The sequence below is a fragment of the Rhyacophila brunnea genome, unplaced genomic scaffold (assembly GCF_057557595.1).
Source record: "Rhyacophila brunnea isolate RB1 unplaced genomic scaffold, BYU_Rbru_1.0 scaffold_11, whole genome shotgun sequence".
Taxonomy (NCBI): domain Eukaryota; kingdom Metazoa; phylum Arthropoda; class Insecta; order Trichoptera; family Rhyacophilidae; genus Rhyacophila; species Rhyacophila brunnea.
Genome location: NW_028232763.1, coordinates 21,567,086 through 21,588,362, shown reverse-complemented (window position 1 = coordinate 21,588,362; position 21,277 = coordinate 21,567,086). Strand labels below are relative to the sequence as shown.

Below are 21,277 nucleotides of genomic sequence, written 5' to 3'. Positions count from 1 at the left end.
ATGAAAACAAACCGCTTACAGTACTAGTCGCGCCACCTGTCGGCTTTTCTAAGGACTTATTGACCCACCCTCGTATTACATGATTAGATCTATCTCGCGATTATGTCTTCGTCGAGCTATGTTGCATACATGTTTCCATTTAAGGTAAACTATATTACATCGCACACAGTCTTTGGTAGGTATCTTATTTAATTGTATTATCCTTACGTTTTGTGCACAATATGAACCTTTCCATAAGACGTTGTGATACTTAAAGTTTTTGGTCTTATCTGTTACTAATAGTTGAATATTTTACGATTTAGGCAGAACGGGGAATAGGTCACTTTTGAAAACATTACAATATTAATCCAGCCCAGTTTTAATTTATTATTTCGACTAAATATATGAATATATGTAATTTTAATTCGCCAAATAATGAAATATATCTAATTTTATAATGGGACATGATAAGTAAATACGTTATTAATTTACCTTGCAAAGTGCTTGGTTCATAACATACTATGTGTTTAAATAATTGTAACATATGATTCAGGTTTTAATCACACTAATTGGGTAAAACTCAAGAGTTACTTTAATTGTCCTTTTATTTAAAGCGTTCTTGTTACTCATAAAATGAAGTGAAGTAAAATAATATTCTTAATAGCGGTTGAGTAAATAACATAAAAATATTCCTCGTAATAGTACCTATCTGTTATTACTTTTAATTTCACACAAAGAAATATATTTTATAGTGGTAGAAAAATTTATTAATCTTATTTATATGTTTATAAAATACTAGAATTATCGATATTTCGTGATAGTGTTTATTCCATCATCCATAGATTATGAACTTCACGGGCCATACCTTGCGTGGGATAATTAAATGTAACACTCCAGTGGCGTTACTGGTATATTTGTATTAAGATTAAAAGTACATAGCCAGGTAATTTTCAGGTAGTCAAGAATAATATTATTATAATTATTATAGAAATAATAAAAAAATGTGATTGATATTATTATCGTTGAGAATAAGCTATGCATATTTTTCCGGCATACCCACCTACATACCTACTGTTATTTCTTAGGCCATATCGCTATATCAATGGAATAGGAAATTTTTTTAGATGTGTAAGCGTTTAAAAAGAGTTGTTTAGTGACGAAATTACAAATGAATTTGGTAATGTGGTTTGTATGAAAAAACCAATAGAATCATTATTTCAAACTACTCTCGTTTTATGTTAAACATTTTCAATTTCGCTTTTTTGAGTAAGTTTTCTTCTTCTTCCACCCTTTCACGACCCAGCATTGAGGCATAGGGCAAGCACAAGTTCGCGCCACTTCCCTCAGTCCATCGCCAACTCTTGCGCCTCCCGCCATGAGTAAGTAGTCTAAAATCTATAGGCATATAATATCTACTACTTACAAAGGTAGAGTATACGTTTTATAACTTTTTGCTAGCCTGATTCGCCTCTTTGCCTAATTACGAGGGTGGGTCAATAATTCCTTAGAAAAAAGCATTAAAACAGTTTTTATTTTTGTATTTTTTTTTATTTCTCAACATAATCTCCTTGGAGCTCAATACACTTGGTTAGACGTTTCTCAATTTTTTTTAAACCGTCAGAAAAATAAGTTTTCGGAAGGTCCTCAAAATAAGCATTTGTCCGATCGATGACTTCTTCATTTGAAAAAAAACGTTGTCCACTTAGCCATTTTTTTAAGTTTGGGAAAAGGAAAAAGTCACTGGGGGCTAAATCTGGCGAATACGGTGGGTGGTCGACCAATTCGAACTTCAATTCTTCAATTTTAGCCATTGATCGTAAACATGTGTGAACACGGGCATTGTCCTGATGAAAGAGGATTTTTTTCCTGTTTAAATGAGGCCGTTTTTCTTCAATTTCGTTTTTTAGCTGGTCCAATAAAGATGCATAATAATCCCCTGTTATTGTTTTTCCTTTTTCCAAATAGTCAACGAAAATAATTCCACGTGCATCCCAAAATACAGTAGCCATAACCTTACCAGCTGATTTTACGGTTTTCGCCTTCTTTGGACATGGTTCGCCTTTCGCAATCCACTGCTTTGACTGTTCTTTCGTCTCGGGAGTATAGTGGTGTATCCATGTTCATCTACAGTCACAAAGCGACGAAAAAATTCATCTGGATTGCGTTGCATGAGCGACAACAGGGCTTTAGAGGCCACCACCCTATTGCGTTTATTGTCGACTGTGAGCAAACGCGGCACCCATCTTGCAGAAATTTTTTTCATGCCCAATTTGTCATGTAAAATAGAAATGACGCTACCTTTTGAGATCCCTGTAACCTCAATTATCTCACTCAACTTTAATCTTCGGTCACTTAACACCATATCGTGGATTTTATTGATCATTTCTGGTGTAGTCACCTCTACAGGACGTCCTGAGCGTGGTTCATCCTTTGTTGATGTACGACCACGTTTAAATTCATTTAACCAGTTATAAATAGTTGCAAGTGAAGGAGCAGATATGCCGTGAACTAAATCCAATTCATTTTTTATTTCCTTTGCTGTTAACCCTTTTATATTAAAATGTTTAATAACAGCTCTAAACTCAATTTTCTCCATTTTCCATTTTTCCATTTTCCACAAGCAAATTTTTTTTAAATGTACGAGAAACACACAACAACCCGACCAATCTGATTGAAACTTCGCAGCATACTGAATCGGTAGTGCCGCTGCATGAAAACAAACCGCTTACAGTACTAGTCGCGCCACCTGTCGGCTTTTCTAAGGACTTATTGACCCACCCTCGTATTACATGATTAGATCTATCTCGCGATTATGTCTTCGTCGAGCTATGTTGCATACATGTTTCCATTTAAGGTAAACTATATTACATCGCACACAGTCTTTGGTAGGTATCTTATTTAATTGTATTATCCTTACGTTTTGTGCACAATATGAACCTTTCCATAAGACGTTGTGATACTTAAAGTTTTTGGTCTTATCTGTTACTAATAGTTGAATATTTTACGATTTAGGCAGAACGGGGAATAGGTCACTTTTGAAAACATTACAATATTAATCCAGCCCAGTTTTAATTTATTATTTCGACTAAATATATGAATATATGTAATTTTAATTCGCCAAATAATGAAATATATCTAATTTTATAATGGGACATGATAAGTAAATACGTTATTAATTTACCTTGCAAAGTGCTTGGTTCATAACATACTATGTGTTTAAATAATTGTAACATATGATTCAGGTTTTAATCACACTAATTGGGTAAAACTCAAGAGTTACTTTAATTGTCCTTTTATTTAAAGCGTTCTTGTTACTCATAAAATGAAGTGAAGTAAAATAATATTCTTAATAGCGGTTGAGTAAATAACATAAAAATATTCCTCGTAATAGTACCTATCTGTTATTACTTTTAATTTCACACAAAGAAATATATTTTATAGTGGTAGAAAAATTTATTAATCTTATTTATATGTTTATAAAATACTAGAATTATCGATATTTCGTGATAGTGTTTATTCCATCATCCATAGATTATGAACTTCACGGGCCATACCTTGCGTGGGATAATTAAATGTAACACTCCAGTGGCGTTACTGGTATATTTGTATTAAGATTAAAAGTACATAGCCAGGTAATTTTCAGGTAGTCAAGAATAATATTATTATAATTATTATAGAAATAATAAAAAAATGTGATTGATATTATTATCGTTGAGAATAAGCTATGCATATTTTTCCGGCATACCCACCTACATACCTACTGTTATTTCTTAGGCCATATCGCTATATCAATGGAATAGGAAATTTTTTTAGATGTGTAAGCGTTTAAAAAGAGTTGTTTAGTGACGAAATTACAAATGAATTTGGTAATGTGGTTTGTATGAAAAAACCAATAGAATCATTATTTCAAACTACTCTCGTTTTATGTTAAACATTTTCAATTTCGCTTTTTTGAGTAAGTTTTCTTCTTCTTCCACCCTTTCACGACCCAGCATTGAGGCATAGGGCAAGCACAAGTTCGCGCCACTTCCCTCAGTCCATCGCCAACTCTTGCGCCTCCCGCCATGAGTAAGTAGTCTAAAATCTATAGGCATATAATATCTACTACTTACAAAGGTAGAGTATACGTTTTATAACTTTTTGCTAGCCTGATTCGCCTCTTTGCCTAATTACGAGGGTGGGTCAATAATTCCTTAGAAAAAAGCATTAAAACAGTTTTTATTTTTGTATTTTTTTTTATTTCTCAACATAATCTCCTTGGAGCTCAATACACTTGGTTAGACGTTTCTCAATTTTTTTTAAACCGTCAGAAAAATAAGTTTTCGGAAGGTCCTCAAAATAAGCATTTGTCCGATCGATGACTTCTTCATTTGAAAAAAAACGTTGTCCACTTAGCCATTTTTTTAAGTTTGGGAAAAGGAAAAAGTCACTGGGGGCTAAATCTGGCGAATACGGTGGGTGGTCGACCAATTCGAACTTCAATTCTTCAATTTTAGCCATTGATCGTAAACATGTGTGAACACGGGCATTGTCCTGATGAAAGAGGATTTTTTTCCTGTTTAAATGAGGCCGTTTTTCTTCAATTTCGTTTTTTAGCTGGTCCAATAAAGATGCATAATAATCCCCTGTTATTGTTTTTCCTTTTTCCAAATAGTCAACGAAAATAATTCCACGTGCATCCCAAAATACAGTAGCCATAACCTTACCAGCTGATTTTACGGTTTTCGCCTTCTTTGGACATGGTTCGCCTTTCGCAATCCACTGCTTTGACTGTTCTTTCGTCTCGGGAGTATAGTGGTGTATCCATGTTCATCTACAGTCACAAAGCGACGAAAAAATTCATCTGGATTGCGTTGCATGAGCGACAACAGGGCTTTAGAGGCCACCACCCTATTGCGTTTATTGTCGACTGTGAGCAAACGCGGCACCCATCTTGCAGAAATTTTTTTCATGCCCAATTTGTCATGTAAAATAGAAATGACGCTACCTTTTGAGATCCCTGTAACCTCAATTATCTCACTCAACTTTAATCTTCGGTCACTTAACACCATATCGTGGATTTTATTGATCATTTCTGGTGTAGTCACCTCTACAGGACGTCCTGAGCGTGGTTCATCCTTTGTTGATGTACGACCACGTTTAAATTCATTTAACCAGTTATAAATAGTTGCAAGTGAAGGAGCAGATATGCCGTGAACTAAATCCAATTCATTTTTTATTTCCTTTGCTGTTAACCCTTTTATATTAAAATGTTTAATAACAGCTCTAAACTCAATTTTCTCCATTTTCCATTTTTCCATTTTCCACAAGCAAATTTTTTTTTAAATGTACGAGAAACACACAACAACCCGACCAATCTGATTGAAACTTCGCAGCATACTGAATCGGTAGTGCCGCTGCATGAAAACAAACCGCTTACAGTACTAGTCGCGCCACCTGTCGGATTTTCTAAGGACTTATTGATCCACCCTCGTACCTCGCATAAAATTAGGTCAAATGATGTAGTAATAAGGTAGTAAATAGTAAATGTAGTAATAAGAAAATAACTAGATAATCTTCTTCTTCTTCTTCTTCGATGGCGCTACAGTTCAAGTCGAGCCCTGGGCTCCTCCACCGCCGTCCTCGAGCCGGAACGATCCTCCGCACGTCTTTTCCAGTTCCTGCTTTTTGGCAGCTGGTTGGCATCTTTTGTAATGTTATCACCCCATCGTGTGCGTGGATTTCCCACTGGCCTTTTCGTCCCCTGGGTTTCCTTCGAGGATCTTCTTCGGTATCCGTGACTCAGGCATGCGCTGGACATGGCCTGCCCAGTTTAGCCTCTGGAGTTTTACGAAGGTGGAGAGTTTTGAATATTGGTATAGTTCCGTGTTGTACCTAATTCTCCACTCCCCACCATCATTCATGGGTTCGTATATCCGCCTCAGGATCTTTCTCTCAAAGCAGTCCACCATTTCAGCTGCTTTCATATTATTTAGCGTCCATGACTCGCGCCCGTATGCAACGACTGTGCGTATGACGGTTTTATAGAGCTGGGTCTTATAGTAAATAATAATAATAATAAAAATAAAAATAAATAAAAAATAATAAATAAATAGTATATTATGTAAAATATGTATTTTTAGAATATATTACATCATTTTCATCCTTGAGCCGGGAGTGCTAAGTTATGAAGAAGCAACTCTATGGATATACATATATGTGGTAACAGTTGACAACATTTGAGGTCTCTCGGTGCGATTCGTGTTTCTTGTGTTTTATGGCCTGACAGTCATAAAATATTAAACCAAATCCGAAGCTTCAATATCTTGCTCCATGGTGACTGGCTTTCGCTTTATCTATTTATCTTAATAATCTGTCATGTGGTCTCACCACATTAATAAGTGGTTTCACAAGTTTCATTTAGATACTTAATAGATTATAATATGTAACTATTCGCTGAATAATGATTTTTATACGATAACCTACTCACCTAATCAAAGTTCAGTTAATATATAAATCTAATTTATTATTAAATTAGATTTAATATTAAATAAAATTTATAATTTACTTAATTTTACTGTAATAATATTTTGAATATACTTAAAAACTACGTGATCAGATGTATTTTGTCTAACAAAAAAATATCCGGATGCCATTGCCTACTTTGAATATAATACTACGATATACTTGACGCGTGATAAATATTTCCTTTGAATTAAGTAAGGCTGTTCAAAAGCTCTCCATGCGTAACTAGTCACTATTTTGTATCCTGTGAACTATCAAGGCCTATTTCTACTTGGGGGTGAAAAGGTGCGCCTGATTCGGAGCTTTCTAGATGCACTTGACAGAGGCGGACCGATTATATTATTTATATTAATATATTATTCAACATTTTATTTTAAGAATAGTTTGTAGTATCTTAGGGTGTTAAGTCTGATAAGATCTGTAGATTTTGTAGAAAATGTTTATATGGGAATTATAATGGTTTGTCTTTTCTCAAGATAAACTAATCGTAATGTAATAATCATATGATAAATTACATGAATAAAATAAAATGGTATTATTGTGAATCTCGTCATTAGAAAATTGGAATTAGGCAAAATTTAATTTAATTAATAGCAACGTTTAAAATTATTCTATTGTAAATACGTATAATACACATTTAGATTAGATCGATATATAACATTATATAGTAAAATATATCCGGAAAATATTTTATTTGAGTTTCCAATTGACTCGTATTAAAAAAAAATGCACCATTTTGCGTTCCGTATTTGCCATGTTATAATAATATGTATTTAATGATGGTTTTACATATTAATATCTCAAGGTTATTCAGTGCAGTGTGTAAGGCGTTGGCCTGTCATCCGGGATCTCCGTGTTCGATACCCAGTGAGGTCACAATATATTTATGAGATTTTTCTTAAAGTGTTTATGATTGTTCTATTACTAAATACACTACTATATCACTACACTACTCTCAGTCGGCCTCTTGGGCTGTTTTAGTGTTATAAAGCATATATAATAATTATGTATTTATATATTTTTATAAGTACAATAGATTTAAGATCAAATGCTAATAATTGTAGCAATAATATAATAATGCGATTTATAGAATATTTAAATTTGATACAGTTAATAAATAAAACGTGCGAAATTTAATGTAGATAGGGGATTGGATTTAATTAATAGATATCATTTAAACATTTTGAACCGGCTCTGTTTTTGAAGGTGCGAGAGTAAATCGCCCCCCGGCATTTCAATTATATATTGTTAACGGAAACAATCTCAAAAAACAATAAATCTAAACGGGAAAAACTCTCGGTTATTATTACCTCTATTGTGAGAATTGAGTTGTTGCATCAAGCGCTTTACGCAGCGTATAAAGATCGATAGCTGGTATAAATTAAACAAAGCAGACATTATGGGAAATAAAATCGCATTCTTCTTGTACTATTATTTATTTATATCCAAATTAAGAGACAGGAGAGATATTTATTGTTTTTTAAATTGGACTTACGTAAATTTAACTATCGAATCTTGTTTGGAATATAATACACTGGTACTTTGTTTATATAAACTGACTTTGTATAGCTATATAAATCAATATGATTGCCAATTAAGCTTAATTTGATTTGTAATGAATTATTTTTAAATTATTGGTGGTGTAAAATACTCAACGATATAAATGATTTTCGAAGTAATTATTTGTCATATCCAATTAGATTAGTTTAAAGTGTATGTCTTTTTTTTTAAATAGTTTAAAGATGATAATAAACTAAGTATATTAAACTCATCAGATTAGTTTATTACTTAATAGTTATCTCAGTAGCCACACGATTTTCTAGACGACTAATAATTAGTCTTGACAAAAGTGTTTACTTTTTTAACAGTATTATGGAAGTACATTTATAGAACAATGTGCCACAATACATAGTAACATATTATAAGTTATACACTTATTTAAAGTAAACATGAAAAATATTAAAAAAATATTTAATTACTGATAACAATATACAATAAATGTGAAATACAACAATATAAATGCACATATAACGTGAATCCTTATGTAATACGAAATTAAATAAATTAATAAGTTATGATAACTGAAATAAGAGAGATAGCTGTTATCGACTAATAGACCAATGTGTAAGATTTATATTATTATTGTGTAAAAATTAAGTTCTACCAAGTAAATGAACTGAATTAATATTATATGGTTTTAATGTTTAAACTCAATTATAAAAGGTTTCAAAATAGTATTATTTGTAGATACTATCAATAATTGTGAATGTATTCGCGTGGAATACATTGTATATTACGAGTATGTAATAAGCTATTTATTTTATTCAACGAATAATTCACAAGATTTGAGAATGCAACATTCTTTAAATTTAACATGTATAAAATTAAAATACATCAGATTAGCTAATATATTTTTTTTCGAATAAATGTGACGCCCGACGATACCTGTATTCGCTCCAATGTGCTTTATCAATTATTAAGCTACGGGCGTCTTATCTAATTACGACGAAATTAACTCGCCGATTCGATAATTTTTCTATCTTTTGAATAGGTACTGATCTTGAACCGGGTATTGGTCAGTTAATATATTTATTAGATCAAGAGTGTTTCTGTACATTAAATTGTCTGGCACTGTTTTATAACGGGCGTGGTTCGGCACACTGGTATACCATGAGTGATCTGCCAGTGTTCCGCAATATTTTTTGAAGCGTAGAAAGAGCATAATAGCTTAACATCGAACCTTATAACTTATAACAACGTACCCATGACCACAATCAGCAGATCTCCAAATCGCTAGTTGGGCGCAATTAGTTGATTCTCATTATTTGGTTACTCATGTACAGGTGAAGACATATTCAAAGTTTTGGATTTGTTGTCTTGGTCAACAGGTCATAGTCATATCAAATTTTTATTATTATGTTGATGCTAGGTGTGCTAAGTATATCGTTTTAGTAAAATTATCGAAAAACATTTGTTTACGGTGTCTATCCTCATAAATGTTATGTATAAGTATAATAACAACCCCCTCATCTACCATTTATATAATCGCGTGATGTTGATGTTAGTGATATAGACCCCTTTTTGCGTTTTTTTAGTAACCGATTTAAAAAAAAATACGTAGTCACAAATCACTTGGTAATTTATAGATGCTGCTTAGTTAAGTGAAATGAAACTAATTTAGAAGTTTTGCTTCCCACCCTAATTCGCGTTCTGAGCACACAAAAAATAAAACAAAACAATTTATATTCGCGTGTTGCTTGCTTAACTTATAGGTAATTTTATGATTAATTAGGTATGTATAACTCAAAAGTGATTTGTTATTGGTGTGATACATTTTGTATTGTTGTCATGTAAAAAAATCAAAAGCTCATTTATGTTAAAAAAATACTTAATAAATTTAATTTAGTGTAATTAAATTACTCACAATAAGTTTTTGATATTTTTGCCGGTGATATTTTTTATACTACTTATTATATGAGGCTGAACTTCGTCGGCATTAAAAGCGAAAAACTGCTAACGCAATAATTTATTATGATAATTTGAAAGCTTGGTTTATACACCTACCCATTCAAAATGTTGACTATCTTTTCCAAATTTTATGTTTTCTATGTGTATGTTGTAAAATATTAAAATAATTCGACGTGAAGTTACGATAAGCAGTGCTTAACACAGCCTTGTCCGCGGATGAGTATGATGCTAACTTCCTTCACCTGCCAAGCAAAGTTTGTGCCAATATGAGATTAAAGATCCAATGTTACTTATACCCACAGAACAGATAATAAATATAATTCCAATAGGCTATCTACCAATACAGTACATTTTGACGCTGGGTTTTGAGTGTCCGGGCTTAAGGGTGACGAGTGTCCTACGAAAATGAACCACGCATTATAGACGTGCAATAGTGTGTGTAAGACGTCAATATTAAATGAGCGTCAATGCATAAACCGAGAGCAGTTGTCAGTATTCGACGCATGACGTATTCTTGACACGTGTTAAAATTTATTCCGTATTCTCCTTTACTCGAAATCGGTTGCTTGCCTCTCCTTACCCGTTAGGTATTTCGGTTCCCATTATTTCTGAGTACATTGCTTAATATCTATAATTTTTTTATATAATATATAATTTGATGTTTTTTTACGAGAATTGTATGTTAGCCACATGATTAACCAATTGGGCTTATGCTATAAATTCAGATATACTATGCTTTTTAATATGACATTTTCAATTCACATGTAAGTATGTAAATCGTGTTTAAATCAATCAAAATACATTCTTACCAATTTTATTTTTTAGATCTGTAGCTTAAAAAATATATACATTTTAAAATCTTTAGAGTTCATTTACCAGAGTTTCTCAATGTTGTAATACGTTTTCATTCTAAAGACATTTCTTTTCTGCAGAACAAGTTTGAAAGTTTTAAGTTCTGCAGTATTAATATATTTTTTTAGTCAAGTAAATTAATGTCTCTCTGCATTATATTGCAAGAAAAACTAGTGTGTTTAGATTTATTTACGTATTTTATTGAAATTATTACCATTTCTGTTCTGGTATTACGATTAAGTTGACTTGAGCATTAATATAAAATAATAATTTGTTGCAGATGTCCACCAAAATATTCACACAATGACCATATAGGAGTGCATCTAGGGCGGCAAGAAAAGGAAGAAAGTGAAAAGGTAAGAACTTAAATCTCCATATTTTTTTTCATATTGTCAATATTAAGGGTTACTAAAGGTTTTCAGTTTGCAGCACGATTGGTGCATCAGATTTTTTGAGTAATCCTAAATTTAAGGTTTTAACTAAAGACTTCGTTTTTTAGATGTTCTTAGGCGGCACACACTTCGGTAGCCCCCGGTTTATAATATATGTAATGTAATATTATTATATAATGTACACGATATGAATTTGCGGTATAATATCCCAAAGTTACGCCACAGCAGGTTATACAGTTCGCACTCGGGGAATAATAGTGGCACAACTCGAAAAACTTGTTTTTGCAGGAGAGCAGTTTGAATATTTTATTTTGGTATGTTTGTTTGTGTTATGTAAATTTACTTTATAATAGCGTGAAGTTGGCACATTTGAGTCATCTCATTTTGAATGTTGTCCGCAATAACAGTGGCACAATGATCATTGTGCCACTATTTCTGCTTGAATTCAATTAAAATGTTATTATATTATGATAATGAAAAAAATGCTCTTAAGGCCACCATTATATTTTTTAGAATTATGCCGCTATTTGTGCGGATAGAAATGATATCTTGGAACATTTCTGAATACTTAACTCAAAAATGACTAATTTGGACTTGTGCCACTACTATTCCCCGGGTGTGAGTTGGCGACGTAAGTTAAGTAAGAGAGTTCATTCAAAGTGACATAATTATTAATTCTTGACAGTTTAATGTTTGGTTTTTTTAAGTAGTACTTTTTGTAGCAATTAAAACTCTGTTAATTAAATACTTTTATATTGTATTGTATAAATTGTATATTCAAATTACCCGTGAAATATGATATAATCTAAAATAAATATTTTTAAATGTTTGAAATACGGATTGTGCTTATTAAATCGTGTTGTATAACCATATTAAATTATACGAAAAAAAATATTTTTCACATCTTTTATTTAACCGTTGAATAGGAATAAGTAAGAAATGAAAGCTACGAGATTACACAAATTAATTAACGAATCCATCACAAAAAAAAATGAATTCAAACTTTTGAACCGACAAAATAATTATCTCTCCTACCGCGTCACAGTACCTTTTCAATAACAAGTTTTTCTTTTCAAATGCGAGTTGACTCGTGAATGGACTGTTGTCTTTTATTTTTACGAAAAGAAAAGCGTCTAATTAGAAGGCTTTTGATTATGACGGGCGCCCGGTCGCAAAGCCTTTTTTATTGAACCGGGAGAGAAATCAAAGCTCATCCGTTGGTAAGCAGACACCTGAGACTACCGTGTCAAGTGAGAACCTTTTTAATTAATAGACAGGTGAGTAAGTACATGGCAGTCCAGCAAAGGACTAATAACAGAAAACTATTCGTTACGTGGCTCATATTGCAGGTTACCAAAGTTCATTCGAAGCATTTGATTAAAAAAAGGAGTGAGTGAAATTTCTTAATACAACCTGAAAAGATACGTTAAGTATATAAACATTTTTTAGCTAAATAAAGAAATAATATTATGGAATTAATAAGAAGCACGTTAAATATTTCAACTCAAAATAGGAATTTATTGTTGAATGCATACATCCTTATTATTGATCTCTCTTTCCTAGTTTTTTAAACATGTTTATTCAACCCAGATAAATTAAAATGTGTTTGTAATCTTATAATAAGATTCCAACGATTACCAGAACTGTGGCGAAGGGTGACTTTTGGAAAGAGGTAATTATAGTATATACCTACATTAATAGTAACGATGCAATAGTTCGATACAAATTCAAAAACTTACCGACGGCATAAAATTGAGCGATGAGTTTAAATTATGTATTTTCCTAAATATTTATACATATCAAAAATCATTAGATAAAATAAATTTTTATTTTAATCTATATATATGTGATTAAATGGCATAGAAATATTTTTTTTTAAATTATCTAATTATTATATATGTAGAAAAAAGGGCTGGCATGATGACAACAATATTATGCGTAAAGGTTTTAGGCTTTGCGCTAGAAGCCTACCATATTTTATACAATGCGATAAACTGACTGAGGTCGCTTGACGTAAAGTCCATACGAAAAAATATCACCATTCCTTGATGAATAATCTGACATTTATTTACGTTAAGACAGATGGCGTACGGTAGTTTGTTTTTTTTAAACCTCGGCAGATTGTTTTATAATCTGTATATCTGTACATTCCTACATATACGGCAAAAATATCTAATCTAAATAAGCAAATTAAATTAATATAAAATATTCAAGTGATTATATAAATACGTTGATGTGAAATTAAAAAATATTTTTTTTAAAAAGGTAGGCTTTAAATAATCACCTAGTATGGAGTCTTCGCCATTGCCAGAACTACATGACGTATGCGATCTATTAATGTTGCAATAAATTTATAGTTTTGTGTTTTTTAACCTGATTCCAAAGCGTCAGATTAAAAAAATACAAAAAGATCTAATGTTATAAAAAAAATTACTTACTCAATACGAAAACTTGCTTGTACCAACTAAGCCAGTTCTTTTGCTGGGCAATATTGAGTGGAAAGTTTTTCAATCTTTCAGCTGTTTAAATTGGAAAACTTTTCATTAAAAGAATTTTTCATTAATGTAATTTTGCAAGGAGTACCTACCTTGAATATTTTTCTATATTGAAAAGGGGATAAGCTACGATTGGCTTGTTCACGTTGATTATAAATCACCTTGAGTAGATTATTTTATTTATTTGTAGTTTGTAGTAAACCTGGTGTTAACTTAAAAATTTTGTTGGACGTTACGCTTACTGAATAAAACATAATAATATAGTAGAAATTTAAGCCACATTATTCAATATCAAAACTAAACCAGTTGCGACTGATTATTAAAATGATTTTCAACCTTTTTTTAATGAAAGAACCCTTGGAATGAAGGAAATTTCAGTGTGCCCTTACTTGGTTAACAAAATACATGAATGTTTATGGGGATAAATTACAAAATACATATGTTAAGGCTATATATACCTCAGCTGAGGCATGGTCTAAAGAGATCGTGACTAGGCGGTGCGCGGATTGCAGGTAGCGGGTGCAAATGACGCAAGCCGAACGAAATATAATTTGTCATAAAAGTTCAACATGCGTCCTTTTTATGTTATGTTTATTATTATATTCGTAATAATAATAGTATATTCATTGGCATGTTTTTTAGTCATCTTCACACGATTTAAAAATATATTCATCACAAAAGAAATTGGCGTGCGAACAGGTCGACTATCCCTCTCCAAATGGCAACGCGGCCAAAATTTCGTTCCACATAGTGTTGAAAATTATTTGTCGTTTCACTTATGTACGCTCTTAAGTAGGCATATTAAGAAAGCAGTGCTATCCTCAGCTAACTCAATAATTAAATTTTATGTAAATTCATTAGGTAATTCGATTAGGTATTTATGACTAGAACCAAAGAAATCATCTAATAATACGCATATACACAAATACTTGCAGTTTGATTAGTGCTTCATGCGAATAAAGTATCATGTGTACAGAATCTATCCTCAATAGTAAGTTGTATTATATGCATTCCTTCTTTAAATTGCCGCCTCTTTAGAATGTGCTACCCTTAACTGATGCATTATCTGCCTGACCGCGCGGATTGACACTAGTAGTAAGATTAGTGAAAACCTAAGAAAATAAAAGACCATGTATTACGACACTTCAATTACACAGGTTAGGGTTAAACTTTTACGAATACGGCTCAAAGAAACCTAGCTTTTTGCAGAACCGTGATTGTATTGGCACTGTCAATGACGACGTCATGTCCTTATCAAGTGGTCCTGATCGATGTTAAATTATGTGAATTCAATACCACTAACTGCTGAAACGTATAGTACCCACTCAAGCTAAAAAATATTAGTAATAATGTCATTAATTCTTCATCAAAGAAAACGTATGTTTTTAATTATTATTATTCATGTACTCGTAAGTGTATTTTATTTATTTTTGTAATACGATTTGTGAATACCACTTAAATAATTTTGTAAAATAGATATCTACCTACCACTAACTTGTTCGAGTTTTTCTCAGTATTTTATACCTAGGTACTGTTTAGTACCAAACATTTCTCAAATGATTTCTCGCCTCTCTAAAATGCATCTCTGCGGTATTTTTCTTCCCCTTCATTCTCCGGAAGTCATAAATGGTTTTCCGGTTTAATTGTCCGTAGTATTATTCATTATTAATATTTTTTACAACTATCAACATCCTACGATTGCAAATGGTTCTCTATTACATTTTTTATTAAATCAACTTGATAATTAAATAAGAAACGGAAATACAAACACGCAGGAGCGGATTGGTCCAACGGGACACTAGATTCCCAGTGGGTTGAAGAATGCAAATATTTGTATTGCAAAGAAATTTATGTTTATACTTAAAATTATTAAACGATATGATAAAACTCTCTAACTAAGTCGAAATTGGCCGTTTTGCATGACTTAACTAAGCTGCTCGATTTTCTTCGAAACATAAAAAATATACATATTTTAGTATTTTGAGTAACGGCAGTATTATATTAGGACATTTGCAATTTATTTTCAGTTATTTTCAAAGCTTAGTTGAGTAACCTAGTTACAACCGTTTTTTATTGTTAATTAAATGTTTTCGAAAAGTAATAATTACTGTATAATACAGTATTAAGTGATTTGTCGCTGACACTCTGTGAGTTTGAAAAAAGTATCTTTATTAAAATACCAAAGCCATATAAAATATCTAAAACAACCAACATAGAAAATATTTTACTTGGGGTGCAATATGCATTAATACAATAATATTATTCTTGGTTCCACGTCGTTTTGTATTTAATACAAATCAATGAAGATCCTCTACAAATGAGTTCATTATTTGACAATACGATTAATTCAGTTTAAGAATGTATATGTATTTTAATTTTGAGCCAATTTACCACAAACTTGCCGAGGTCGCTTTCAGGCAACCAGTCCGCTACTGCAAGCACACATACATAGATTAATGAAAACATGCATTTGGTCGTTATTCCTTATTTTTGCAACAATTTGATTTTAGTTTTATTATGTTTCTTTTATGCGAAAGATGAAATATTTTTCCAGACTGAGTGCATCTTTTTCCGCGAACATGTATAAAAACTTTTGTCTTATTGCCAAGAAATTTCTTTACAGGAGGCACGTCCCAAGGGGTGGAAATAGAAAAGCGGCAAGTTAAGAAGCAATGGATCCTAAGTATTGTGCTTTGAATCTTAATTCGATTGGTATATGAAATTAATTGAACCGACTTGAAAGAATGAATATTTGCTGGCTTGCATTTTATTGAAAACACTTTGCAATCGAGAAAAAATTAAAGAAAACGAATAAATTGCATCACAAAAAATAATCCTTTTGTTTTTAAAATAGTTTAAGTTGAATTTGAGGTAGAAGTAGATAATGTAAAAAACCCCGTTTTAATCAAGTCTTTCAGATATAAACTAATACTTCAGTTAAAATTAAAATTGGTACATTATCATAGTGATATCGTCAATAATCGAGTACTTGGGCCTTCTCATTAGACCCAGAGGTATAATACTAATTAAACATACACGTCAAGTTATCTAGTTTAGAATAATTAAGGCGAATTCTTTGCCTCAATTTACGATCAAATGTGACTTCAACGCCATCTAAAGGCATCTACAGGCATCTACCATGAATTTCTAAAAATGTGTTACTAAAAACTTTCGTCGATCGCAACCAGATGGCAATAAAATATAAAATAAAATATTGTGTGTCGCCACATATTAAAAATCATAAGCTTGATAAAAATGCATTTAAATTTATTATATATTTACTTACCTATGTAAAAATATTTACAATTAATATTTTCCCCATAAAATATTATATAAACATTACATGTCTATTTGATTTGATTTAAAGTGTTTATGATTTTTACATTTTGTTTACCGTAGTTTTTTTTACAGTGGCAATACAAGGGTATCCTGTCCAGTCAATGAACCAGATTTTTTTACGTTGTCAATACGAATTAATATAAATATTTTTCTACAGTAAAATTCATTTATAGTAGTAAATGAACATTTAAGTACAAATGTTTATAAGATTGAGTTTAATCTTGTACAATTGACAATTACATAGAATTTCTACTAGAGGTGGAATAAAAGAATGATATGAAATGAATAGCAAAACAAATGCCATTCGAATTATTATTAAACAAAATAAGGAATATACAGTTGTACTTAGTTATTACTAGGAAGGTTGGACCGGCTGAATGCAGTGACGTCCCGTGGGGGTAGGCAGATTGAGCGTCGCTTGGGGGCGGCAGATACTCGAGGGGCGGCAAATCGAGTAGAATTATTTGGTATTATATAGAAATAGCTACCTATATTAGTTATATTATAACCAGAGCGTTGGAGATGTTTTTTTCCGGATGTTTTTTTTATCCAGTACTTACTATATTTTAGTATGATGTCACCACGCTTCGCGAGGAATTTTTGTTTTATTTTTGACTGCTCGGTTTCGTATACAAATGACAATAAAAAATATTTTTACTACTCTTGCTACGTAGACACATTATAAATGATAAATGTAAAACACCAAAAAACCATAATAAATCAGTCATAATACTCATAAATAATATAATAATATAATGTCATTTGCTCAGATTAAAGAGTTCCTTTCATAACAGTGATATTATGTAGGTATACGCGCAAAAGCCGTCGCGCCATAGCTGGCGCCGAACAAGCGACGTAGGTAGGTATTGAAACAAAATAATACTACCTATATAGATTTCAACGTTGGTGACGAAACAAGGAACATTATGGTAGAGATTTATAGGTAGGTACATACCTCCGTATTTTTTAATTTATCCAAATAATTTTGCTAGTCACTCCCGAGATTTAAAAGTTGCTGGATGTCTATTGCAAAATAGATATTCATAATGATTATTAATCCATTGACATTTGTCATAACAAGTCATAAGTCATAATCAATTAGTATTCGTGCATACTATATTAAGTACCAGCTAATTGTAATAAAAATGTACACTAGTAGGTACCTATCTAGATTATATCGTATTTATCGTGCTGTGAATAACAATATCTTCTTTAAGTAATTTTTTGTAAACATATTTTGTGTTGATAATAGTGTGGATTTGGGTATTTTATTTCAATCATCAACGGTTGAGTGTTGAGACTATTAATTAATAGTATATTTATGATTAAAATTAGGTTTATATTAAAAAAATAACGAGGAAAATTATTGTGTTTACATATTGTAGGGTACAATAATGGCATAGAAAAAATGGTGTAAAAATATTACGTCTGCGTAGGTATTACTAAATGGTACAGACCAAATGTGTCAGACATAGGTATCAACCAAATGGCATTTCAGACTCTGGTGATTTGGGTAAGTGTTTAACTAATATTATATTTATTTGATAATTTATTTATTAATATCTAAGTTTAATTTTTTATGATTCAGCTTAGTGGTAGGTATATATTTTGTTAGTAATGTATCCATCCATACCATGCCCCCCACAAGAGGGGGCTGACAGGGCTCTAGCCTGGGTCCCGGGCTCGATAAGTGAAATAAACACATATCTCAAATTCGCCTGCGGCGCTATTTTCTTCAATATTATTAATATTTATAATTATGTGGTTGTACGATACAATTTAAAATTGTGTAGCGATACTTAAAAACTCCATAATTCAAATGGGTGTATTAAAATATACAAAAAACACTAAATATACACATCAATTTTAACGCGTACACCATTTGGAAAACATTACTGTATAGCGTCACACTGCCTTTATCCTTAGCGATAGGTAGGGGGGCTGCCAAAGATCCTAGCCTGGGGGCCCGCTTCAGGATACGGGAGCCATGCTTCATACAACACATTTCTTAGATATTGGAGTAATGAAAGGATGATAAAAAAAAAATGGGGCGGCATTTTGACGCTGCCTAGGGGCGGCATTTTGTCTAGGGACGTCACTGGCTGAATGTGCTCGTTATAAGCGGTACTCGTTATATCAGAGAATAGGTATTTTTATTGTCGGCGAAACCAACAATTAGACACTTAACTAGTGTTATAAACGTAATCTGTCCCCGGCGGCATCCTGTCCGATCGGATTTTATTGCTTAGTGTCGAAATGTCTTTAAACGATCAACACATTACCAGTATTTTAGCTCGGTATATCCGATAAGTATCTCGTTATAACAGTGAATAAAAATGTACGGAGAAAATCATATACCAAATGTCAACGACTGTTTCCTCATTACATCCGAGATCTCGCTATGTCCGAGATTGTAATAACCGAGTTCGACTGTAGTTATAATTATGACAATGTCGATATTATATAGACATCCCAATTCATTTCGTTTCAACCATGTCCGATCCTAATGGGTTCATATGGGCCTCCATAGAGTGGACGGTTTGTATTAACTAACTAACTATATCTGAGATAAGAATAAAGTAAGACACGCAACGAATTGAATAAAAAAGAATTTGGAGGTAAGAAAAAACGTAAATAAACATGCGAACAAATCTTGATAAGCAAACCCAAGGACAAAATAAGTGACAAATTAAAAAAAAAATTGTAAAACGTAAGAAAAAAATTTAGAATTTGAAGTAAGTGCACCACTGATTACATAATATTCTAAGAAAAAGACAGAACGTTATTTCTTTGAAAAAATCTAATGTCGATTTTAAAGAACAGTGCAAGATAAAATAAAAGATAGTTTTATTTATTTTATCTATAAATGTGTAAGTGAAATGGATTTGGAGATATAAAAAGAAACCTTATTGGCCCAGTGGTTTCTAGGTGTGGACTTTTGTAATTCCCTGAAGATCTCGAATAAATAATTAAAAATTATCAACACCTATACCATATTCCTAGGTATCTACTATGATTGAAAAGTAGATCTTAATTTTTTGTATTTATGATTGCTTCATAAAAAAACAATATTTACGACTTTATGATGTAGCAGATAAATGAGCAACTAAATAGTGATCCAAATATTATGAAAAGTTCAACTATCAAAGCATCACGGCATAAAATTAGTAATACCACGGTTATACACAATTTATTGTACCTACCTATTGTTATAATTTTCTTAGTTCATTTAATCGTTTTTAATTTAATTTATTTTCAAATTCACCTCTTATGTGTTCATTCACTGAATTGTTTACCCTATATTTTATGGAAACTAATAATAACTTCTATTTTCTACATACTAAATTATCAACCTCCACTTTTTGACAGGACGGCATACAGTTATATAGGCACGTAGATAATAATTTTAAGGCCGTAGACAGGAATGAACGTTTGATGGCCCAAATATAGTACAATAGTATGTATGTAATTAAAATTAGGGTACAAGTCGGTTATCCTGGATACAGCGGCAAAGACATTTTGAAAATAGCCTATATACTGGATTATTTGTTAGGATTACCTAATCTAACTTAAACTTACCCAAACTAACAAATAATCCAGTATATCGGCTATTTTCAAAATGTGTTTGCCGCTGTATCCAGGATAAACATATAGAACAAAAGTTAGTGAAGTGGAAGTTTGTCGAGGCTGTTTTGATCGGGTTAATTTGTCTTTGAATAATATTGTGACTAGAAATTTTAACAATTCTTATTATTTTTAACATTGTATATTGTTCATAATTTTCGCGACTACCACGTGAATAGACGATTTTTTTTTTACTTATAACATTTTAAACACTTAACATAAATATGGATAAATTGTACAGTTACTAGACAAAGATTAAATTTGATGTGTGTCAGAAGTATCTTAGGCATTTTTGCTCGTATGCTTTCTTTATATTATTATGAAACTATATTTATTTTAAAATCGCTTTATAAAAGGTAGGTACGTCAAAACAGTAATAAATATCTGAAATAATTACACAACACTATTTCAGAAAGTGGAGGTTGATATATGTAGTCCATTGACATATGCTCCAATATCGCAAACAAAAATTATTGACAGCAGAATTAACACAGTTTTTGTCTTCGTACCTGGCGAACCTTTATTTTCAATGTATGTGTGTGTGTATGTATTTTTTAATCTATGCAAGTACTGTTTCAAAAATAGTTCGATTTATTTCCGCGTTAGCAGCATATGTCGATAAAG

The 21,277-nt window shown here is 31.7% G+C and overlaps 1 protein-coding gene across 1 annotated transcript in view; it reads left to right on the top strand.

The window, feature by feature from the left end:
* LOC147078483 (kinesin-like protein CG14535) overlaps positions 1–21,277 on the top strand; it is a 536,313-nt gene that overhangs the window by 60,078 nt on the left and 454,958 nt on the right. The window contains exon 2 of the mRNA XM_085960022.1: positions 11,084–11,159. Coding sequence (XP_085816148.1) covers positions 11,084–11,159 — 76 coding nt within the window. The remainder of the gene's footprint in view (positions 1–11,083; positions 11,160–21,277) is intronic.